Here is a 23,377-nt window from a genome sequence, read left to right as displayed (position 1 = left end):
ACAAGCGAGAAAGAGGACTAGTACACGACTAGCGACTCCGACACTCCATCCAGGTAGATGTTGTTGCCTCCACGTCCTGTGCCGGTTGGGAGGGGGTCGTGGGATAGTTGAGCGATCGATAGCTCCCAGAAGTAGCCTTTGTTCAGATATTGGGAGACGTCAAAGTGTTGATTGACGAGATCTATATCACCGTTCCGATTTAGCATACACTCAAGCTGCACCATGATCATCTTGTTTTGTGGCTGTATCTCTATATTGTTATGGACAATGGAGCCAGGTCTACATATATCTGGTAATCTCCATATCTCAGCATTCAGGAAGTACAATGATGTCCCAACTGTCCAAGAGATCAACCATCACATCCAAAGCAGACTTTCCTCTCCATCATCCATACTACAAACGGTTTTCTGTTTCTAAAAAGCTACAGAAGGCTGACAAGGCATTGTATCCCAGAGGAGCATGTTGACGTGATAACTAGGGAAGTCACTCCTTTCATGGATCGACGAGCTCAATATCTCTGCAGGGAGCTGATCTTCTGACAACTCGCTCGTGGTATTAGCAGGAACTTCAGAGAAATTCTGATGAATGGTAGCGGGTAGCTCTTCGAGTTCTACAGTCCGGTCCGCTGCTTGAGAACGGAGTTGAGAGATCTCGTCTGTATGTAGCTCTTCGAAATCTACAGTCGGGTCTGCTGCTTGAGAACGGAGTTGAGAGATCTCGTCTGTATGTAGTTCTTCGAGATCTACAGTCCGGTCAGCTGCTTGAGAACCGAGTTGAGAGATCTCGCCCGTTAGGTAGCTCTGTCTTCAAGAATTGCTCTTGTTGATTTTCCTGCTGACGCTTCTTGAGGATTGCTGCACGGTAGCGTTTCCATAAAAGTGCCAAGAAAGCGACGAGAAATAGGGCAACTGCTCCCCCAACGGTCCCAGCTATGATGGGCGTATGGTCAATATGTGAGCTCCTTGTAGTTGTAGACATTCCTCCAAGACCCACTGGAGCTGTTTGGTTGTCCGTCCCAGTGAATAGATGGGCGATCAAAGTGCTGCTCCAACCCCCGTTTGGAAGCAGCTTTGTCGCATTTCCATTCAGGTTGCCTCCAATAGCAGCAGATATCACATCGTTCACTTGATACGGTGCGTCGTATGGTGAAAATACGCTTCCCCAACCATTCCGAGATCCGCCTCCATCCGTCATGTCATAAATAGCAACTGATTTGAATTCCCAGTCGCAGTAGTCCGCTGCATTGACGTTGTCAACACTACCGATTGTGATCATTTGGCGATTTCCGACGGCGTGGCAAGTATGCCCAAATCGAGGGGATGTTCCATTGTAGATCTACACATCTTCTTAGCAAATTGTACATTATAGACTTCGTTGAAGAACATCTCACCGCTATCCAAGTGAATGATGGAAGTGATAATACCCATATTTCATCGAAGTATTTGTTCTGTTGACTAGGATCCCAACCCAGAAGGCTTAGTAGCCCTTAAGCGGCTCTATGGGTGGTAAGACTCACCGACGTACATAAATATGTTGTGACTGGAATTGTCAGGTGCTGAAGCAAGGACCAGACAAAAGTCGACCCTTGGCTCCGGTGTGGTACCAATGATAGTCTGAGTGTACCATCCATTATCGCTCCCATTGTAGGTAGGCAGAGCTGTTGATACGTCAAAGATATTGGCTTGATCCATCGAAACTAGACTTGTTAGCAGATTTCAACGAAAGATACGAAAAGAAGTTACCTAAGTCTAGACTTCCAGAGCTTTGAATTGCGCCTCCAACGGTAACTAGGACCCCTTGAGGACCCAAGCCTGGGACATAAATAATTCCACCTCTCACCCTAGGATAGCCATTCGTGACAATGTCTGTGGATCTGTTCGTTGCCAGAGAAGATATCAGCGAAGCTCATAAGGTTGAGTTTTTTGAACGTACCGTCTTCGTGTTGAGGTCAAGGATGACCATCCCACTTAGGAACAATGACTGGTTTCCAAGATAACTTGTACTCGGTGAGGACCACTGCGTGATCATCCCGTTCATATAGAATTCAAGTCCCAAATCAGACGCTTCTGCTGCTGCACCTTGACTAGGTCGCTCGGGGACTTCAGAGAATAGGTCATACTGTGTCCATGTATGAGTTTCGGTGTTGAATCCCCATCTAGATGTATTAATAAAGGCTACAAGTTCGCAAAGCCGAGTGTTTTCCACAAGGAAGAATGACTCACAGTGTGTACTGATTGGTTGTTGGGTATTGCAAGTCCGGGAATGATTGATTGACTGAGGGTGTTATACCTCCGTACAAGTATACTTGCAAATCCTGAGATGGCCCTCTGAAGAGAGCAGCATTCTGTATATTGGGCGGAGGATTACCTGTTGGAGAGTCTAAGGTTTTGTTGATGACGGCTTCAGTAATGTTCGATTCCCAGTCCCATGACATATTCATGTCAATGGCAATGATATAGTTATCTGTAATAAAGAGGCATTAAGCGTCATTCAAGTCTTAAATGCAGTCACTTACTTGGTCCTGTAGTGATAGGCCCAGTCCAATTCGGCTGATTACCCTTTGGCAGAAAGAAGTTAACACACATGCGATCAAGCTTAACACAACGCCCAAAAGTGAAACATACATCTTGAATGATCGATCGGTCAGAAAAGGACTCGATGCCCCCATCGATGAACAGAACTTGATTCTTTATCTGGCTTTGATGGTACCATCGTCTAGAGACAATTGTTAGTTGCTTCGACTCGCCTGCCTGCCACGAAAGAGAAGGTAACTGATAGAAAGCAGCTCATAGACGAGGGTGTCCAATAGCCTAGACTTGTATACCTCGCCCTATGAAAATTAAGAAGTATTTTCTCGATTACTCACCTGCAGAAGTTGTTCAACGGATCCAGCCCGTTACCAGCCACAAGAGAAGACGATACAAAGCAAGGTAACAATGTTTGTAGGACGTTCTTCCACATATTCACAAACTTCCGATAGCCTGCAAATCGAATAACACACTGTCTCAAGTATGGTCGCCAAGATTCGTTTAAGTGTTGAACTAACTGAATGCCAAAATATGCAGACTTCCAGAGGCCCAAAATCACTAAATAATAGCAGCTACTCGTGCTACTATCCCCATGAAACAAGAGGACTGTTGTGAGCTAGGGATCAACATGCCTCGGGTTTTGGGGGTAATTTAATATGTGACTCGGCGAGTTCAGCCAGCCTTACAGATCAGGAGGAAAAGCAATATAGTAGTGGTGGCAAACCTCACTGATCAAGTGCCCAATAACATGCAAGGAGGTGCAAAACTTATACATGTGTGCAATCTAATTTCTGCAAGTGGGAACGAAAGCAGGAAAATGCTATCGATCACCTAAGGCAGCCTCGAAGACCGATTGACCGTAGAATAAGTTTGCAACCACACCATGACAGCACTATGATTCCATTCTTTGCTGATACATGGACCCCAAATGGCTCAATGAAGATCAATTCCAAATTTAACATTTTCTGGCCTCTAAACCAAAAATCATTGGATGATGGAGGCCGTGTGCCCACGCAATGTACAATTGCGGTGGAAAAAGGACCACTAACTCTTTCCTACATTTTGCTACCAAAATTAATAATTATAAAATAGCCATAACGTCTATCAAGAAAGTATTTTGCCATATGCATAAATGTACTACTTTCAATTGCAAACAAAATTCAAATGTTAAAAAGCTATAATATTAATATTCTAATATAATAATAATAAAATTCCGAAAAAGAATATTCGCATAGCCTTATCAGGGCTTGCAGTCAATGCACGTCATTGAAGCCACAGAGGCTGTCTAAGTACACCTTCTACTGCGTATTGAATTGCGTTGCCGTACTTCCCGCCTTGGGCGTGAATATCGGCGCGAGCGAGTAGAAGCTCAACCACAACCTCGCCACCATTTGCTGCTACTTGGAACGCGTTGCCGTACGGCCCGCTCCGCCTTGGGCGTGGACATGGGCTCCTCAATCGAGTAGACGTGCTTTTCGAACCGCAAAAAACTGCCTGCTTGTAAGGTTACGCCTAACCTAATGCTGTCTCAGCATAGCCACGATTTCAAATTTTGCACCGGCCGCTGTCACCTACTTTTGCATGTGGGCAAGGTTGAATTTAAAAGGGCCATCGCTGCAACTTTGGTGAAATGGAGACTGCGACAGGCTGGGTTTCAGCCACCGCATATTACCACCGAAGTTAGTATTTATCCACTGCCTACGAATGACCCAGTCGGAAGTTCCCCTTAGCGATCGACGGTATAAGATTTTAGTGTCTTGGTGAAAAGTTTTATTGGTGAAAAGCATGGAATGAGGAATATGAGCATCCCGTCCGCTCTGCCATACACAAGCCTCAGATAGATAGATTATCTTTTGCAATCTTCGAGGATTTTTTGTGGTGGGGTCGAGAAAATGCTTGGCGAAAATCAGGGGGCCTGGCTGGCTTAAGCGACCCCGCTTCCTTTCTTTCCACAAGTGGGCAATGGATACCAAGAACATAGACACATTTGTCGGGGAAGAGTGATTGCCCCCCGAGATGATTCTTGAATTAATCACATCTTTACGACTAAGAAATAATTTTCGCTTATCCTCTCGATCCATTTTCTCAGGCTAAGAACTTCAGTCTTTAGAAGTGAAGAAAAACTCCACGATCAGCTTCAAACATCAGCACCAAGTAACCAAGCATACAAGGTTTTCGTTCTTACTTGATCCGATCTGGGCCAGGTGCTGTGCCCCTAATAAGATCGTTAGTCTGTCCCCCACTCGAATACATGTAAGACGCGCGAATGTTCCACGCTTTCTCTAAGTTGATCGAGCCTCGGACTTTGAACGTGAGGTTGGCTTGCTATGTCTGCCTTCTTGCAGTTGACAATTTTCTGACAAGCTTCCAGGTACCTAGGTAATCAATGCTATCATGCAAGCGATGAAAGCATGAGTTTGCTAATTACGGATATGGCCTTGCACCTTATTCTTTGAACCTACTTCTTATTTTTTGTCTGCTTATAAATTATATTCATCCTAATGCTCTGATTCTTTTGGCACTCCCGCAATTTTTCCTTCATTGTCTCATCTTCTCGCCAGTGAGTTTTCAATTTTTAGGAGGAAGTGTATTTCGAAGTATCGCCTCAAAAAGTCTGTTCTTTACTTGCTGAAGCTGCCTTTTCTCAAGTCTTATTTATTCCAATTATGTCGAGATATCGCGTTCTCATAGAAACTGCGGGAACTCGTTCTTCAAGGATGTTTTGCTGAAATGCATCGCTAAACACTCTATTGTATCTTACAACTTCTAGATTTAGTCGGGAGGCTTCCTCTGTGACTAATAGCTAGAGTCTACGCCTTTATACATGTAATCATAGAACTCATTGGTGGCAACATAATGATATGCTGAATCTTAGACTTAGAAGTTAGATCGAGTTAGACCGACTACGGCCGACTTCTAACACTTGGGCGGTGTTTGAACTGTTCGCAAGACGGCAACATTTCGGTCTTCGTATCTCGTGCCCAATCAGTAAGTAATTATGTCTTGATCGCACGCAAGGATTCTTAATCTTGCCAGGTCCGTACGAGAGTTGAGTATAGAAATGCTTAGGTAATAAATCCTGGAGCGTAAGAGTACGCCAATGAGCATCGGTTCCAAGAGATCTGAAATTCTTTATCGGGTTTACAGTGCAAGGAATGCGGACGCAAGGACTGCAGCGACCCGCAATTCCGCCCTTGCATACTGTAAGCTTAAGGCTTAAATGTTCGACTCTTTTGGCGAATCGTGGCGATTCAGTTGCGGCGAAGCAAATGCGGTAGTATTGAAATACCTTTCAGAAAAAATACTTCATGGTCAATAAATCGCATTCTCGATATCATTTCGAGATTCATTCATCTATCAATATTCCTCAAAGAGTCGTGGTGCAGAGTTGTGACAGTCAAGCTCCTGTGCCTGAGGCCGCCATTCTATTTTAGCGAGGGCTGACTCCGAATTCATCTCGGCGTTGCCTCCTGAACCTCCAAGGTTCTTTTCATGTATGAAGCTTCCCACATTAGGCCTCATTCAGTATGTCGTGCAACACACTGATATTGAGGCCAGCAGCTAGCATGTTCCTACCAGGCTCACCACAGTCGTCGGTCGGCACCGATGACGCTCCAAGCTTCGGTCATCGTCATGCTCGTCCGAGGAGGAGCTTCAAGAAATCTCGGAGAGGATGTAGAACATGCAAAGCAAGAAAAGTCAAGGCAAGTAAGCCGAACGCCTTCAGTTGAGCTTCTCACTAATGATCTAGTGCGACGAAGTCCATCCCATCTGCTCGAACTGTTCAAAAAGATTCCCTGGCTTAAAGAGTTGCGACTTTGAACCTTTTGTAGAAGTCACGGGACAAGGCGGAGAAACCCTGAGGCCAAGGAAAAGAACCAGAAATACAGTCGAAGATTCATTACAGGCTTCGTTCGCACCTCATCCGACTGGTCTTACTCCGGAAGGGCGTTCTCGCCTCCTTGAGTTAAAACTAATGCACCATTACACGAATGTAACATGCACTCAACTTCCGGACGGAGAACTTGCGGAAGGCAGACGTGTTTGGTCTGTCGACATCCCTCGACTAGCTTTCCAGTCAGACCTGGTGCTCAATGCGCTGTTCGGTATATCCGCTCTCCACTACTCAGCACTCACACCTAAAGATCCAGTATTGCCGTACGCCGCTACATTTTACTTCGACAAAGTGGTGCGGAACCACCGAATTGCTTTGGCGAACGTTGATCGAGGCTCTGCCGAGGCAGTCTTGGCTACTGCGATCCTAATTTGCCACCATACTTGGATTTCGGCTCACAGCACAACTTCCGATGGACTGTACGAAGTTCCTCTTCAGACCTACTACATGGCACGTGGGATACAAGCGCTCTTCGACCAAATGTGGCCTTGGCTGAGAGGGTCTGCTTACTTGTGGTATATTGAGAGACAGCCGATCATGGCATCCGGGGAGATTGCCCATCAAACCGAATGGGCGACAAACGTGCAAGAGGATCTCGCCCGCGTGTCCGATACCTTTGAAGACGACGATGTCTCTACAGAAGATAAGATCATCTACGAAAAGACTGTCGCAGAACTCTCGTCCATGTGTTGTGCCATCAGCAACAGTGTATCACAGCAGCAATTACAGAGACGTGTTGCGACCATGCCAGTCAGATTGCCAGGGCGATTCCTGGAGCTGATCGAACTCAAAGATCCACGCGCGTTAGGTCTTTTGGCTAGAAACCTTGCTCTCCTCAAAGTTATAAACACTGTCTGGTGGTTACATGGCTTGGAGCCGTCTCAATTAGTGACGGAAACGTCATTTGCAGGTATTGCTGGAATGCTACCAAATGAATGGCTGTGGATTATGGCGTGGCCAGCGAAAGTCATCTCAGGCGAAATGCGACCCTGATGCAATTAATATTTTCTAGATCTAAGCCCGAAGACATATGGAGAACTTGTCCTGACATTCTTCACGCTTTCTTCATTGCTTCGATTAGGCCCTCCGTCTCCTTACCGATACTCCAAACCTTCACAACCTCGAGGCCAACACTCTCCAACAAGTTTCTCCAATGAGTTTCAGTCCTCTCCATACCACTAAACAAGGCCAACATATTGAGGTCTAGAAGCGCCGGATATAGAGGCGTTCCAACATCAGGCAATATCCATTCAAATATCAGCAGCTTCGAGTACCCAGGTTTCATGGCGTCAACGATCTGTCTCAAGATCTTGCGGTCATCGGCATCGTTGTAATCGTGCAAACAAGATCGGATGTAATATGCTCTTGCACCTACGCCAAGATGTTAGCTTGTATTCGACTAAGGTGCATTGCCTAAATCGCCTTTGATGGGCTGCTCCGTGAAGAAGTTATGCTCCATGCGCACAATCGAGCTGTCCAACGCTTCGATATCAGCAATCACCGGCGGCAAATCTTGCAACACCAGCTTTCCTTTCGCATTTGGAAATTTGTTTCTAAATGCCTCCAGATCATGTCCTCTCCCACCACCAATGTCAATCAATAACGTCGCGTCTGAATCCTTAGTATCCATTCCATCGAACAAAATGGAGTCCACATCAGAGAAATCGAACCATTCAGTTCTGTTCATCCTTTGACCGGTCATCAGATCGTTCAGGTGTCCCATCCGCTCTGGATTTGCCATGAGGTACGGGAACAGCTGCAGATCAGTGTTGAAGGCAGACTGGAAACAAGTTTCTGGCCCTTCGGGATTCTTGTAACCGGTCTTGCTGAGAAATGCGGGCACGTGGACAACCGATACAGCAGCTTCATCGAACATGAATTTGAAGCCGCCACCAACGGAGGGGACTGTCAAGATTTGTGTCGTTGGGTTCGAGGCATATGTTTCGTAATCTACTTCATCGACCATCTTCATGGCTGAGAGGCACCGGAGTATGCGCACTGTCAAAGATCATGAGTTAGTACCTGGAGCTGCAAATATATGTTGTGGAAGGAGGATCGTACCGATGAGCTGCTTATCACATTTCGTGATTGTCGCAAGCTCTGTCGCCGTTCTTGGAGAACTAGAAACGATAGGTTCTATCAAACCCATGCCCTGAGCACTTCTGAGAGCAGTGCTCTGATGAGGCTATGCCATTTTGACATCAGCATCAAATACGGAAGAAATTGTAGACAAAACATCTTACCTCCATCATCATCCTCCAAACTACTTCAAGTGGAGTTTCCAAAACAGCAACTTGAGCCCTCAACACAGCCAGCAATTTCTTCCTCTCATCCTCATTCTCGAGCGCAACTTTTGACAGAGAGGTCAGAGAGTTTTGGAGCTCGGTGATTCGATCGACATTTCTGGCAGAAGAAGGAGACATCTTGTTCAAGAAAGTCTGGAAAAATAAGACCGCAGACGTGCTGTGCAGCCAGAAAGAAACAGCGATATGTCTTTCATTTATACTTCCAGAACAGCCTTACTTCAAAGTAGTTGATCTAGCATTGGAACATCGCCCCTAAAATTGCAGGTCAACGGCGTGAAAACGGATCTAAAAGTCCTCTTGCGGCAATTAAGACGAATCCGAGATTGTTCCTGCGCGAGGTCCACCATCTTTCAAGCGATGAAGTCCACGACAGCGAACCAGCCTCTCTCATACATGAATGAAGAAGGGTCTAATGCGGCGGAGGCTGTTGCGAAAATGGAAGTCTGAGGGACTAGTGATGGAGGCGGCTTCTTATGGAGGAATTAGAGTTATTGTGGCGTTCGGGTTCGTGTTATTTTCCTAAACGGGTAGAGCGCAGTGGGCTGTCAGCCCTACAGCTATAGCAGGGTTCCGGGGGCTCATCCTTCCTCAATTTGTACGTTTATCTAATGATGAGGAATTGATGCTGGATTTTGATCCGAGAATTCTTGTTTGAACAACGGGTTCGTAATAATTTACTTGTGGTCCAAGGAAAGGACCCAGGATTTGGTCGTGCCGTACCGACGAGACAGGTTAACTCCTATCACTTTCCTTGAGAATCATTATAGTTCATTGTAGATGCATCTACTAACATACTTTATTAGTACGTAATTAACTATTCCGTATGTATCTAATCTCCCAGGGTTTCTCATTAGCTGTCAGGTGTCGGAAAGGAGGTATGTATCCGAGTTAAAAGATTCAGTGCAGTAATGGCGGATGAAAATATTTGAAGACTATTCCAATGAACTCTCGGTATAAGCAAGTTGATCGTTGGTCAACGTAATCTGGGTAGAAACTCGACTGGGAACTGGATATTTCGAAGAAGACACGTGACTGGATCTGATTTACTTCAACTTTCAAACAGTAGAACTTTGATAAACATTGTTTGCTATGAAAGCAGGTCAACATCTGCTAGGGGGATACTTAGGTAGTCGAGTCTTCTCCACAATTCTATATCTGGTTTTTTTGTCACATGGTCAGTGCCTGTGAAGGCATCCATGCAGGATCTCGCTACAAATCACAACGTCAATCATCGAAGCAACAGAAACATATCACGCCGCTCAACAACTGGATTCAATTAAACGATGATGTTGCTGCTTGACCTTCCCAACGAAGTACTGGACAGCATCTTCTCATACTCTCGTGTACGCGAATTACGGTCACTGATTCTATGCTCTCGACATGTCCATACACTAGCTCTGCCCCATCTGTACCACGATATCAATTTTACGGTTCGAGCGGTCGGTATCAACAAACAACGTTCGCTTTGGGCTACTCGCATAGTCGATCGGTTCATAGCTACATTGGAGAGTCATCCTGAACGCGCATCATGGGTCACTAGCGCGAGCCTCACCTGGGACAAATATCACTCAGATTTCGGACTGTCCAAGGTTTTGGGTCTCTTGACCTCTGCAAATACGATCACTCTGAAAGTGGAGCTCAATGCATATCCGGATATACCATCCCAGCCGGCAGCACCTCCCTGGGAGTCTGAGGGTAGTTCTTCTCGTGCCTCACATCTCTTGTCCCAATCACGTACGTCGAGAACCTTGAAGAGTTTAGTGCTTGATGATCCTCAGACAACAACCGCCGATGTAGCAAGAATCATGGCTCTACCGGCCTTGACCGAGCTGACAATTGTCCAATTCAATGAATGGAAATCTAGAGACGTCTTTGCACCACTTCAGAACACCATTACTCCTCCCTCGAGCAACGTTTGCAAACTTCACTTCCTGAATTTCCTTGCATCAAACTACAAAATATCTGAGAACTTGTTCAAAAATCAGACGCAACTTGAGACTCTCACTTGGGACGTCATGACCGAGTACAAACTTTCTCCTTCTGTAATCAGGGGTTGCCTACATCATCTACGAGACAACTTGCTTGAGCTGCACCTGACAAGAGCTTACAAACCGGATATGCCAATGCTTGGGCCTGATTCGACGGAGCTTGATGTGTTACAATTCTCCTGTCTGAAGGTTCTTGAGATTCATAGTCACTTTCTGTTCCCTGCTATCCCGTGGCACGATCGACCTAAGGGACAACGGGATTGGACCTCGTCACATACTGTCGATTTGCAGCTTTCGAATAGACTCCCTGCAACTTTGGAATTTTTAAAGGTAAGGATGCTCGATCCGTCTTGGAAACGCATACTGATGTGGGTGCAGATCTGGTTCGAATATAGAGAATATGCTTTCAAACCATGGAAGCTAGGAGACGAGAGTCACGAATGGATTATCAGTCTAGCACAGCAAAGCCAATCTCGAACTCCGAAGCTTTCCAACGTCATGATTATCGAGAAGAGGTGGGCATCTGAACGCGAGTGGCTTCCATGGGTTCCAATTGCCGAAGTTCACGAACCGTTTGACAAGGCTAAGATTGAGCTTGAGGTCTGGCTGAGGGGACTTGTAGATCCGTAGGTTTAGTCTGAAAGGACAGCTTCGTTGGTACTCTAAGAGTCTAAAACCACATGAGCGTCATCACTCGATAGAAAATGTCCAAGGGGTGGCAGGTTGAGTCCTTGATCCGCGGATGGCACGTCGTGCCCGCATCGATGCCCAATTCTAATCTGCCCTCGAAACTTCATAATCTACGCCCATTGAAGATCTCCTGGAATGTCCTCTATTGATCGCGCGACACAGATATTGAACACAGACCTGTGAATTTTCTACTTCACTGCTGTTCTTTGCAATACCTCCAGAGCCTGGAAACGAACGAAAGACGAATCACAAATCACGATGTCGCAAGCCTTTTCCAACTACCAAACTTACAGCATCCGAATATCAATCAATTCATAGAGAGGGATGGCGATAATCGGCAAGCCTGCATTGCAAACAAAAGCAATGTTAAGAGTCTTTCCATTACATTCGATAACCCTACTCAGGAATCTAAGCATCCCTCTACGGATAGAAATCAGAGAAGCAGCTGAATTTGATGACTCACCTGAGCATGAATTGACCTGGCTCGAGTCTAAGCACAAGGAAGCATTGCATTCGAGATACATGACACGCTGAGGAAGTCCAGCTTGCTTGTTCTGGTGATTTACTGAAGCAGTCTTCCCAGCAGGCTACCACTCTTGGATTCTCATCGATTTATCTCGTCGCAATCTGGCACAGAAATGATTGATCCGACCTGAAGAAGGTACCCAGCGTCAGCATCGTGTACATTCTACACATGCGATCCAAGATACTACAAAATTACGCAGATATAATAACAATCGGTTATCGGTAGAGATAGATACCTGCACGCGCAAGCCCCGTCAGATTCGCGAAACGAGTCAATGCAGCCAATTCTGCTTCAGGATATCTGAAACTGTTCACCAACCTTGCCTACCCCCGCCAACAATAAATGCATCACATTATGCTTGACTGAGTAGCTGAATGTGACTCATATTGGGTGGCTTTGGCACTCTTGTAGGCAGACTGCTCTTGATCCCAATGCCGAGGGTTTCCCTTATCCGACCCCTGTCATGTATCTTCTGCATGTTCCACCAATTATAGATTTGAGGTTTCACAAATCCTACTGTCGAACATTTAAGAACACAACGGAGCTCCGCACTCAAGTCCTCCAGCCGCTTTACCAGTACCAAGGCTGACCCAACGGATGAACGCAGCCTCGTCACGAGGCAATACAGCCTCGTCTCGAGATTCTCCAATTCATTATCCAGCATGTCGAGCTCGGTCCTTGCAAAAAGTCCTGACGGGATCTACGACGGACGAGGAGCCTGGATATACGACTTCGTGGCCGAAGGCCAAACCTGTCCATCTAATTCCGACATCGCCGGCATTGGAGTAGTCATCTCTTCTGTTCTGTGTTCATTATACACAGCCTTGGCATCGATCCTCCTCGCTGGTCTCGACGCCCGATATGGAAAATCAACAACGCGATATGCTCGTTGCAGACACCTCCTCGTTACTTCCGTCACCGTTCTGGCAGACGCACAAGCCTTTATGGGCCTCGCACTTCTCACGGCGGCATACCTCAATCTCACCCAATATCAGAACGCCAATGCCTCAGTCCTAGACTTCCAGGACGCTCATTTCACCCTCGCGGTGTATCTTGCTTGTCTCTCGTCTAGGTGAGCTTCTGGGACTGATCTAATTGAAGGGACGCGAGTTTGATGATGCTCTCTCTCCGACCAGTTCACACTTGGCCTCTCTTCTCGTCTTGAGCCTGGACAGGTACAAAATGACAACGCTCATCCGAGTCGGTGTCATTATATCCTTCGCCGTGTTCCTAACGATTACCATCGACGTATCAGAATATGCGTTCGAGCCAGCTTTTATCATGATGGAGCGTGTGTTGATCGATTATTTGCATTTCTCGAAGGGAAGCGAGAACATCCTCGAGTATTTTGCACCGCCAATGGCCATGGCCTGGATCTTCTGGATTTCCGTGGCCCAGCTGCTCGAACCCTGGAAAGATTGCTGGCTCCGGAAGCCAGCTCGGCTCAGACGCCAACGATACTGGCAACTTGCCAGGCTGGCCAAGGCAGTGATACGCTTCTTAGTGTTCGGCCACCCGCTCGCTGTGTTGTTACTACAAGTTTGCTTCGCTGGAGTTTCCGTTGCATGCGCTCTTCTCCAGAAGTTTACGCCCGCTCCGAGTCCAACGACCTCTGATATCGCGAAAGGAGTTGGACAATGGTGCAGCCTGAATAATGCCCAGGACAACGCTTGGGGATTCGGACAGACGAGTGCTCTGATTGTGTTAATTATCCCTGTTTACTCGACGGTTCATGAGTTCTTGGGTGAGTTGATACGTGTAAGAACTATTTTGGGGACGAACGGCTAACTAGTCATTTAGACTCGAACAGAGAACGGCATGCGCATCCAGAGCAAGAGCTGGAAGAGGCGAAGATTTGCAAATGTTTATGGCAGACAAGCACGACTAGTACTGCGTCTTCTCACGGGCAGAATAGTATAGTATGAGGTAATGCAGATAATTGGAACACTTTCCTTTACCGTTCCGAGGAATCTTGTTCATGGTAGATATATACGGCATAATAACATAGCTTGAGAAATCTCTAGGCTTTTTCTAATTGAAACTCTTTCTGCCACTTGGCAAACCACTTATTACAAAGAAATAGTATACGAATGCAAAGAAAAACGTAGCAAAAGTGGTATATTACTCTCAAAGGCATAACAGCCGTCCGTCCCATCATCTACGGACATCGGTATCATAACAGAAACAAACTCTCATCCCTTCTTATCTTAGACACATGTGTTTCATCTCGTCACCGCGTATCCATAATCATTACACCCACTCCCTCACGATTTCTCCTCCTGGATCTGCCTCTCAACCTCCCTCTGCACCTCCGGACTCTCCTCCAAAATATCGTCAATAGTCCTAACCGGACCCTTAAAGAACGTCTTCCCGCCATATTTCGGAAACCAATAATACACCACACAAAACACCAGCACAAAACCCAGCACCACGACCGCGTAGTTCATTTCCTGGGCAGTGGGATCCTGGTACGACGGGAACAGTAGGATGATGAAAATGAACGTCATCCACGCGACGGAGTAGACGGCTGAGATGAGCGATAGTGTGTCGCCCATGTAGAACACGCCCGGGGTGAAGTGGCGGAAGAGCAGGCGCGAGATGAGGGGCATGCAGTAGGCGAAGTAGAGTCCCATGATGGCGAGGTTGAAGATGCTGTTGATGGCGATGGTGTTTACGAGCATCAAGAGACCTTCGGCGAGGGTCATTAGGGCGACGAACCCAACTGCTCGGGCGGGAGTTTTGTTTGCGGAGAGGACGCGGAGGAAGGATGAGAATGGGAGGCCGTGATCTGGTGGTTTGCGTTAGCTAGAAGAAAAAATGAGGAGACGAAAGGACGAACCTCTGGCAAAAGCGAAAGTCTCTCGACTAGCAGCCACCATCAAGATACTGCAGTTACAAACGCTGGATCCCCACAAGAATACCAGTAACGCAATACTTCCCTTCTTCCCGAGACTGTTGAATGCGATCTGAGCCAACGGTTGACCGAGAGGCGTAGTCACTATGCCTACGACATCTGTTCCCATACAGAATGCAATCGTTATAATGACTCCCCATCCCGTAACCAAAGCCGTGAGCAGCGAAGAAACCATAGCGAATGGAACTGCTCTGGCGGCATTTGACGCTTCTTCCGCAATGGTGGCCGAGGATTCGAAACCAGAAACGACCCAGACGGGAGTCAGGAACGAAAGCATGAAAGCCCATCCGTTATTCGTCCAGAAACCCGTATTCTCGAAATCGCTGAATACGAAAGAAGCAGAGTTCTTGAACTCGGAAGGAGTTCCGGCTGCGAGAGCGATGATGAGGGCGAGGAGCATGCAGAATTGTACGATGATGTAGGAGAAGTTGAGCTTGCTCATCGTTGCGGAGGAGACACATGTCATGCCAAAAGTCAAGAAAGTGGTCGCTGCAAACATGCCGTAGTTCTGGTATTTGGTTGCAACGAAGGCGCTGTCCGAGCCGATGCTGCATATTGCGCCTAGAATTAGTGTTGCGGCGTAGATGGTGGAGGCGTAGATGGAGATGTAGCCCAAAACGTTCATGTATCCGCTGGGACTTTGTCAGTATTGATCATAGGTGAGTGAAGGAGGAAACGAACGCAAGCCAGCACATGAATGCTCGTTGGCGAGCTGGTGTTAGACGTGCTACCCACTGCAATACAATCAGTACAAATGTATATTTTGTAGGGAAATTGGACGCACATAATACAATCCTCCGGATGTAGGCATACTGCTCCCAAGCTCTCCCAAACTCAGCGCAACGGGTATCAACAAGATACAGCCCGTAAAATAAGTCCACACCATTCCTGGCGCACCTGCGCTGCCGAGCGAAAAGATGATTGATTCAGCAATCGCAGGCGCGATACCCATTGCACCGAAACTTTGTCCGAATACCGTCAGGTAGGAGAATTCTCTCTTCAATTCTGCTCTGTATCCTAGGGTGGCGAGCAATTGATCGTCGGCCGATATGATTGCCGTGCTCCCCTCTTCCATCCCTAACACCCTTTGCGCCTTCTTCACCTTCTCATCGTGTGTGATCGAGCCATCATTGCTCGGACTCGTCGAAGCTCCAGCTGGATAGCTCTCGTTGTGCTCCATCTCGAAAAATCAACCTCGGTTTCCAGGACTTCCAAAGCTTGGCTGAACACAATCCAGGTTTCCTGAATTGGATTGCGATGTGTAACGTGGCAAGTCAAGTCGAGAAGGGAATCTCCCGTGATGTGGTGGGAGTCTTGTTGTTCAAATGAGCTCAATCAGGTCTGGGTCGAGGGCCGGGGGAATCAAAGTTTCTTCTTTCAACGGAGAGACAGGTCGTTCATATGCTGTCCCACCAAAGCTGTGGCATATGCAGAGCAAAGCTAGGAATGCAGGCCTGCCGATAAGCTGGATCTCGACCGGGGTGCTTCGGTCTCAATGGAGCATGGCATCATAAATCTGACAGACGGCATGAGGAGTGTCTTACGGGAGTCTTAGCTGTGCTGCTTACAGCAGGTATCGACGCCCAGCAGCGAGCGATAGATGATAAAGCTGTTTGGAAGTCAAATATGCAGAGATAAGCAATTTTCGGGGAGAATAATTTCTTGAATCAGAGCTTGTCAGTGGTCGACGGGAGCGATAACGAAAGTCTTTCAGGGGTGCTCGCGGCCATGCGACAGGAAGCAGGTGCTGATAACGGGAGCTACCCTATTAGTGACACACAGCAAATGGCGAAACTATCGCATAAGAACGCTTCGTAAGAACTTCCATCTTAATTATGTATCCAAAACAGCCAAACAGATGTCTCCTTCCATGCAAGCATGCACTTCCCAGCAATATCCACGGCACTGGGAAGGAGCAAAAGCCCTGTAGAAGTGGGCCGCGGCAAGCACTTGCCATGCAGACGAGAAAAATAAATTTTCGAGTGGAGATTGGATCAAACTATGTGGTTCTGACAACTTGAATTTTGCCCGCATCAGGAGAGTTTGACGAGAAAGGATCCTGTAAAAAGCAACGATAGATGAAGATGTCCCACGCTCGCTGCAGGCGCATCCCAGAAGAGGCGGCACGCGAATGCAGGTCAAGACCATGGATCGCAACCGCGGCTGCGCCCGATGTTATGCTTTGCTTTGAGTGCGGGAGTCGAGACCTGGAAGGATTCCACTTTGAACCCGGTGGTCGGAGAGGAGGCTGGGTATTGACCGTTCGTTGTCGCAGAGCAGTAGCAATCGAACAAACTGTTCGGAGAAAGAGAATGTTGAGATGTGATTTGTTTCCTGCCGTGTCAATCCCGTCTCATTAAAAGAAGGAAGTTTCCTCCCGCATTCCTCTGCTTGAATAGTTCGTGGCTGCATTTCTGCAACGCCCCCAACTCTGGGGTGAAGAATCAAGAACACGTTGCTGATACACTCGATAGTGAAAACCAGGTGGTTGGAAAGGTGTTCGAAGACGAGAAAGAGGATATGACTTCTGCAGACGGGACGCTGTCTCTTATGAATCAATCTAAGACGTTTTTATGTGTCAAAGTGACAATTCGTCACCCACGTGGCAAACAGGTGGTTTTCATAGTGAGAAGCACCGGATTCTATCCTTATATATATTTGGAAGATGTCTTGAAGTTGGTTTAAGCTCATGCGCTTCGATTATTATGGCAAAATAAAGAATTACCTAATTGAGAAGGAGGTGTTGGTTTGAGTCACGTGCTGTCGTACCTATCAGATACCTAGGTAGATTCGAGGCCTGATGTCTGGAGAAAGCAGTTATTCACGGCTAAGCTTGAATTTGAGATATTAAACTGTGTCTCATAGTCGTCAGATATTCGCCGTTGTTGTCAGACTCTCAGAGAGACAATGTTTCCAAACACTTGATGCGCTCAGTACGGTCTCAGGAACGTGTGTTGTCGCTCCGAGGTCTTGGACCCCAGCGTATCTCGGCGTTCTTGATACCGGCCGTACGGATCGAAGTACTGGAATTGAATCCATAAAGCGGTAGTCTCGCACCCTTCGACTCCAAGAGTCTTTCACATCGTAAGTCACGTGAATACTTGAACCGGGGTCAGTGCAATTTTCATAGTAATCATATTCTGGAAAGCTTTTAGAGCTATAGCTCTCGCTTTGAAGAACTATGCAATAAAACTTAGGTCATATGCCGTTGTCTATCCAGTCCCATCCAACTAGTTTGGAATTGCTTTGCTGAAGTTCGAGCTAGCGCATCTAAAATCTAGAGACGAGTATTCGAAAGAAGATATCAGCGCCTCGGATATAGCTGGTACAAAATTTGTACATATAAACATATGTTGATTTGGATTATGAACTTTGATCCCATCACTAGCGCCACAAAGTCATCTCTGCCACATGTTCCCTCCAATCCACAACAGGGTCCCAGTCTGGCGTGCTCGCCAATCCACTCCTCCCAGTCACTCCATACAAATACGGCTTCTCATCCGCAAAACAAGCCGTCTCGGCCTCTTCCGGCAACTCCCCACGCAAAATAAAACCCCTCGCAATCGAGTCCGTACAATTCGATGAATCTCTCGACGAATGCCCATATCCGTGATGTGCAATCAGCCTCGCGTTCTTGCCCATCTCGTTTAGCAATCGCCGTCCGTTTCGTAGCGGAGTGGCGGGGTCGTATGTTTCGGCGATGAGGAGGACGGGGTTCTTTAAAGTGTTGTTTAGGTCGCCGCGGTAGACGTCGGCGGGACGGGGCCAGTAGTCGGAGAAGTGGCGGCAGGGGAAGACGCTGTGGAAGCGGGTGTTGCCTGCTATCCAGGATTTGGATGTCATGTTTGCCCATACTGTGTACCGAGAGAGTTAGCTAATGTGTTCAGAATGGAATACAAGGAAAGATAGGGTGTTTTGGGATCTTGAGAAGAAGGTTTGAAGGATCTGGGGATTCTCACGGTCGTCCCACCAATCTAGACCATCAGGCTGATGTGCATCATATGAATCGGAGCAGATGACCATGATTCCTAACTCGTCTGAGCCTGATGGCTTCTTCCGAGTGCTTGTGCATGGCAATGTAGGATCGTACTCCCATTCGTCGAGGAACTCTGTCGCGAGAGTCGAGTTCCCGTTTTCCAGATCGTATAGCATCTTTGCAAGAGCTGGCCAAGTTCGAGCATTGTACCTAAAAGTTTGATAAGCAGTTTTCCGTCAAAGGTATTCGTGAGTGAGAGCATGTGGCTACTTTAGGGAAGAATAAAAGGTATGACGAGAAAGTCAACAAAGTCGTGGAGGCACCAGACATCACTTACATGGCCGAATAAAGACTATCTACAAGTCTGGTATACGTGATGAGCGAAGGGCCGCTAGACTCGCGATAACCTGGAATGGGGCGTTCAATGAGTGACTGGAGTAAACTCTGGAGTCTAATTTCCAATTCCGCAACAGTCGCATTCTCTCCTTGTCTCGGCTTCGCAAGGGCGCAGTGTTCAGGGCCAGCATTGAGGCATTCACCGAGGAAGCCATCATGCCATGCATCGGTTCCGTTGTCAAGCGCGGTCCATCCAAAGCCTCCAACTAGACGATGATCCCGTACATACTCAGTGCCATCCAGAATCATGCGTCCCACACTATCAGGGAACATATTGGCATAAGTCTGACCGATTCCAGTACCATAGCTGACCAGATATCCCGTCAGCTCATCCTCACCTAGGGCCTTTCTAATCTCCTCCAAATCCCGCGCCACAAAAGCGGTACTGACGAAGCGGGACAGATCTCCCTGACGCTGCCAGCAAGCACGGAAAGTAGACTCGTAGAAGGCATCCACGAACTCTAGCTGAGCTCTAGGAGATGGCGAGACTTCGCGAGCTTGGCTTCGCAACAATGCCCATCGATCACGGTCTGCATCATAGGGAAAACACGAGATAGCAGGCAAAGATGTGTTGACACCGCGAGGATCCCATCCTAGAACGTCAAATGCACCTTCGCTGAGCCGCTCTGTCACATCCTCTGCCGCACGCCATGCCATTGATGTCCCGCTGCCTCCAGGTCCACCGGGTTCGATAACGATCGTTCGCTCACTCTTCTTGCCAGCAGAAGAGCATGATCCGGTAGGTGCCAGGCCAGAGACCTGAAACTTCGTCACGGCGAGTCTTGCAATGCGACTGTCGGATTTGTTGGTGTAATCCAATGGCACGTCAACGTAACCACAGAGGAATATGCCTCTGCCTGCGTAGGGATCCGTGAGACTCTCATGTGTTTCGTTCGATTTGGATTTGCCCCAATTCCAATGTGTGGGCTTCGGGTCAAAGAGTTTCGCCCATGAAGCCTCTGGGTGAGGGTCATCCAGTGGTGGGGGTAGACTTGTAGAAGTACACGGTATGAACCGGAACGGATCATTAGGGACAGGGAAACGGCCGTACGGAGACACGTTTGAGTCTAACGCGGTCTCAAACTTCCTATTGCCAGGAGTCCATGATCCTCTATGATAGAACCCAAGTGCTGCAATCAAGACGACCGCGAGACAGACCACTTTTCTGGATTGTGGTCGTGGTTTCTCGTTCGCTGATGATCGGAGCTCGTCCGCAAGTTTGTCCATCATGGCGGACTTGGGTTCTGTTCGTGGTCAAGCTGAATTTGTACACCTGGGCAGTGAAGCCTGATATAAAGAAGCTGTGCCTGCAAGGTACCCGTGGATGACGAAGTAGAGCGGGGAACATTTAGTCAGCAAGGCACGTGAGCAAATACATCCTCAAGAATGGAAGAAGTTATCAAAGCCCTTAGAAACCATTATGACTTTGAAGGGTGTAACAGAGTGGACTTTGGGAGGTTTTGGGAGAGATGGGACTAGCGAGAGAGTTCGGATTGAGCTGACTGAAAGCTCGTGATGCGTAGTGGTATCACGTGCTTATCAAGCAGGTCAGTACATCCAGCTTGACTACACTTCTTATTATCCAGATGCATCTCCGTAGACTATCGAAAAAGCCATAATCGCAATTTGACTGCCAATAAAAAATCTCTCTCAATTAATGCCTCAATTTAACAAGTTAAACCAACGGTACATATTCCATGATACCAATTTCAGGCAATTTGTTTCCACTTAGTACGTGTAAATGTCTGAAAATTTCATGCGTGAGGTATATAAACCGACGAGTAAGAGAGGTCCGGATCAAAATACTCTACAACATTTGATTTATTGAATATATTAATACAGCATCCCAGTGATGTTGTTGGTGGTCTTGTTGGTGTTAGTGTTAGTGTTGGACTCTGGGGGTTACACACCTCAGGTTGTTTTAGTGACGCAAAACTTCGATTGCAGGTAAGATTGATGCTGATCTGAGAAAATTCGACATTCAAACTCACTGAAGCCGGGTAGAAACTTGAGACTTTTGTTCTCTTCGTGATTTTCATTCCCAAAAATCTTGAATTCCCGACTAACTACAAGTGGGAGGTCTCGTCATCCAGTAGAGATGTTTATCAATCTTTTGCAACCTCTTCCATTCGTCGCTCGGCTCCTCAATAGTCATGTCAGGGTCCACCACACCTTTATCAACAAATCCAAAATGTTGATAGTAGGTCAGGCCAGCTGGCACGGCGTTGACCATGATCTCGAGTCCGAGCCTATCTGCTTGTTCCAGTCCCCACTGTAAAAGCATATTGGCAGCTCCGGAGTTTCGATGACTTGGATGAGTGGCGAGCTGATCAATCACTGTAAAGCTTTAGCGTAAGCTACAAAGTTGCGAAAGCTGCCCATTGAAACGTAAAATTACCTAAATGAGGTTTCTGGAGGGCATGTTGCTGCGAACCTACAATCGCCCCAAGCCATCTTGATGTGAATTCGCGAATGATAGAGCCTTCTGGCTGCCATTGGGCATCGATAGGTGCTTTTGAAGATTCAGGAGCTTCTTCATAGATGAGCCACGATGCTGCAGCGATAACTTCGTTGTTGTTCGATGAGTCGGTAATCTTCAACCAATGTCGTGCCGGATCATCTTTCCAAGCCTCTGCATGCCGGGCTGCTTTTGCTTGAATTTGCTCCTCGTACGTGCCTTGTGTGTTGTTCAGGAGCTCGTAGAAAGGATTGAACGGCTCGTGGAAGGCAGCGTAGAGGACATGCGCAATGGAGGTGAATTCGTGCTCGGAAATGACCTCGGATAGTTGGAGAGCCATACCACAGAGTGCACTCTGTATATGTATGTCAAATATGCCTTGTTTATTTGAATTTGTAAGATCTTAGAATTTGGGTCTTATTGAGACTTAATGTTTATACAATGACGACAACATTCATGATAACGGAGACGCGGCAGAGGCACAGCTTGCAACCGACACTGAGCTAGCTTTCGGACCCCAACATTTTACTGCACGTGCCATGTCCAAAATGTTGTATCATGTTCCATGCCTGGCTCTGGTGACGAATAAGTGTATTCATACACAGCGAATTGTGGCTAAAATCTGTCAGCTATGAAGTCGTCTAATACAGTCACTTTCATTAGATCATGTCAATCTCAATCTTTGGCAAGTATTCTGAGTCAAAAGGTTATACTATTCAAATTTCATGTGGTTGAAAATATGTATTCCATGAATGCAAGCACAACTTGAAGACTTTCCACGTTCTCCATTCCTCGCTAGCCTTAACATGCTAAACCCCTCTTCAGATTACCTGGCGGACATTCCGACAAATAACAGATATAGCTAACCATGTCGTCCGAGAATTCATAATTCGCAAAATTTGATAAATCTGGGTCACCACTAACAACGTCCACTACCGGCGACACATCTGCGCAACTCGGCTCACTAAACAAAGTGCAACTTCCCGCCAAATTGAACGCCATGGAAGCAGCTTCCGAAACAAAGTACGCAGGTGCATTGTAGCAGACACCAAAAGTCCCGCAAGCATCATAAGAACTGCCTCCGAAGTCAGTCGATGAGTAGAAGGTGGCGAAGTCGGTGCAGGAAGCAGCCGATGGACTCGGACTCGGTATCATCTGGAGAGTGGGAGATGGTGAAGGCTGTAGTCCGCATAGACCATATTCAGGCTGACAGCCTTCGCCGCAGTAGTCCGCAGTGTTTCCGCACGAGTTATACTCACTGCAACATTCTCCCGCACCCCAGCCTAGGCAAGTTGCTCCGTTGGTGGCGCAATAGCCATTATGAGTGTATAGCAACCCCGTTGGGTTTGGCGAAGAACCTGTTGTTGTAGTTTGATCCTCTTCAGTAATTATGAAGGCTGTCTGGCTCGCCGTAGGTAAGATAGCCGTAAAAGTCAAATCCAATGGTACAGCTGAGGATGAAGTAGATGGAATATTTTCAGGAAGGGTGGCTGTAGATCCGTTCACAGCTTGATAGGTCGTTGGTAAGGAGTAAGTGTTTCTAAACCTGGTCGTTAGCCGATGATAATACAAATAACATACTGATGTTTACTTACGAACCTGTCACGTAGATTCCTGGAGGACTTGCTCCTTCTTGTCCCCAGATCGTCACATAAATCCTCTCGCAGCTCCCGATGATGGATTGCTCGTTACTTGCGAGA

The 23,377-nt window shown here is 47.1% G+C and overlaps 8 protein-coding genes across 8 annotated transcripts; 3 read left to right on the top strand and 5 right to left on the bottom strand.

Annotated features, from left to right (window-relative positions):
* Positions 1-753: 753 nt before the first annotated feature.
* Positions 754-2,774, bottom strand: LY89DRAFT_586981 (uncharacterized protein; the record flags this gene model as incomplete). Its single annotated transcript, XM_018209397.1, has 7 exons — positions 754-1,335; positions 1,391-1,485; positions 1,517-1,701; positions 1,730-1,904; positions 1,929-2,155; positions 2,223-2,463; positions 2,603-2,774. Coding segments are annotated over 7 exons (1,677 nt in total), but the record flags the coding sequence as incomplete, so codon positions are not given.
* Positions 2,775-6,094: 3,320 nt separating this feature from the next.
* On the top strand, positions 6,095-7,416 carry LY89DRAFT_587101 (uncharacterized protein; the record flags this gene model as incomplete). The annotated part of the gene is made up of 2 exons (XM_018209406.1): positions 6,095-6,226; positions 6,280-7,416. The coding sequence occupies 2 exons, from the start codon at positions 6,095-6,097 to the stop codon at positions 7,414-7,416; spliced, it is 1,269 nt and encodes a 422-aa protein (XP_018070219.1).
* Positions 7,417-7,446: 30 nt separating this feature from the next.
* On the bottom strand, positions 7,447-9,081 carry LY89DRAFT_97505 (S-adenosyl-L-methionine-dependent methyltransferase). The gene is made up of 4 exons (XM_018223545.1): positions 8,667-9,081; positions 8,485-8,608; positions 7,846-8,421; positions 7,447-7,794 (listed from the first exon to the last, which is right to left on the bottom strand). The coding sequence occupies exons 1-4, from the start codon at positions 8,844-8,846 to the stop codon at positions 7,478-7,480; spliced, it is 1,197 nt and encodes a 398-aa protein (XP_018070218.1). The 5' UTR covers positions 8,847-9,081; the 3' UTR covers positions 7,447-7,477.
* A 931-nt stretch (positions 9,082-10,012) lies between these two features.
* Positions 10,013-11,347, top strand: LY89DRAFT_670401 (uncharacterized protein; the record flags this gene model as incomplete). The annotated part of the gene is made up of 2 exons (XM_018213161.1): positions 10,013-11,047; positions 11,096-11,347. 2 exons carry the CDS (start codon positions 10,013-10,015, stop codon positions 11,345-11,347), a joined length of 1,287 nt encoding a protein of 428 aa, XP_018070217.1.
* A 1,248-nt stretch (positions 11,348-12,595) lies between these two features.
* On the top strand, positions 12,596-13,858 carry LY89DRAFT_735007 (uncharacterized protein; the record flags this gene model as incomplete). The annotated part of the gene is made up of 3 exons (XM_018219962.1): positions 12,596-12,979; positions 13,035-13,677; positions 13,734-13,858. The coding sequence occupies 3 exons, from the start codon at positions 12,596-12,598 to the stop codon at positions 13,856-13,858; spliced, it is 1,152 nt and encodes a 383-aa protein (XP_018070216.1).
* A 339-nt stretch (positions 13,859-14,197) lies between these two features.
* Positions 14,198-16,027, bottom strand: LY89DRAFT_670399 (amino acid transporter; the record flags this gene model as incomplete). Its single annotated transcript, XM_018213160.1, has 4 exons — positions 14,198-14,721; positions 14,773-15,479; positions 15,529-15,581; positions 15,632-16,027. 4 exons carry the CDS (start codon positions 16,025-16,027, stop codon positions 14,198-14,200), a joined length of 1,680 nt encoding a protein of 559 aa, XP_018070215.1.
* A 1,936-nt stretch (positions 16,028-17,963) lies between these two features.
* Positions 17,964-20,509, bottom strand: LY89DRAFT_685766 (alpha/beta-hydrolase). Its single transcript, XM_018215144.1, has 3 exons — positions 19,161-20,509; positions 18,807-19,033; positions 17,964-18,701 (listed from the first exon to the last, which is right to left on the bottom strand). The coding sequence occupies exons 1-3, from the start codon at positions 20,444-20,446 to the stop codon at positions 18,232-18,234; spliced, it is 1,983 nt and encodes a 660-aa protein (XP_018070214.1). The 5' UTR covers positions 20,447-20,509; the 3' UTR covers positions 17,964-18,231.
* Positions 20,510-21,281: 772 nt separating this feature from the next.
* LY89DRAFT_647875 (uncharacterized protein) lies at positions 21,282-22,104 on the bottom strand (the record flags this gene model as incomplete). Its single annotated transcript, XM_018211978.1, has 2 exons — positions 21,618-22,104; positions 21,282-21,556 (listed from the first exon to the last, which is right to left on the bottom strand). Exons 1-2 carry the CDS (start codon positions 22,015-22,017, stop codon positions 21,282-21,284), a joined length of 675 nt encoding a protein of 224 aa, XP_018070213.1. The 5' UTR covers positions 22,018-22,104.
* Between the last annotated feature and the right edge of the window lie 1,273 nt (positions 22,105-23,377).

This window comes from Mollisia scopiformis (genome assembly GCF_001500285.1).
Source record: "Mollisia scopiformis unplaced genomic scaffold LY89scaffold_14, whole genome shotgun sequence".
Lineage (NCBI taxonomy): Eukaryota > Fungi > Ascomycota > Leotiomycetes > Helotiales > Mollisiaceae > Mollisia > Mollisia scopiformis.
This window is presented reverse-complemented; position numbering and strand designations above follow the sequence as displayed.

Excerpts from the sequence above, each read along its gene's own strand:
- LY89DRAFT_97505 (XM_018223545.1), bottom strand. The coding sequence starts at position 8,846 with ATGTCTCCTTCTTCTGCCAGAAATGTCGATCGAATCACCGAGCTCCAA. Across the intron at positions 8,609-8,666 it reads TTTGGAGGATGATGATGGAG|CCTCATCAGAGCACTGCTCT; the intron begins GTAAGATGTTTT and ends AAAATGGCATAG. Across the intron at positions 8,422-8,484 it reads ATGTGATAAGCAGCTCATCG|TGCGCATACTCCGGTGCCTC; the intron begins GTACGATCCTCC and ends GATCTTTGACAG.
- LY89DRAFT_685766 (XM_018215144.1), bottom strand. The coding sequence starts at position 20,446 with ATGGACAAACTTGCGGACGAGCTCCGATCATCAGCGAACGAGAAACCA. Across the intron at positions 19,034-19,160 it reads GATAGTCTTTATTCGGCCAT|GTACAATGCTCGAACTTGGC; the intron begins GTAAGTGATGTC and ends TCAAACTTTTAG. Across the intron at positions 18,702-18,806 it reads TCTAGATTGGTGGGACGACC|TATGGGCAAACATGACATCC; the intron begins GTGAGAATCCCC and ends CTCGGTACACAG.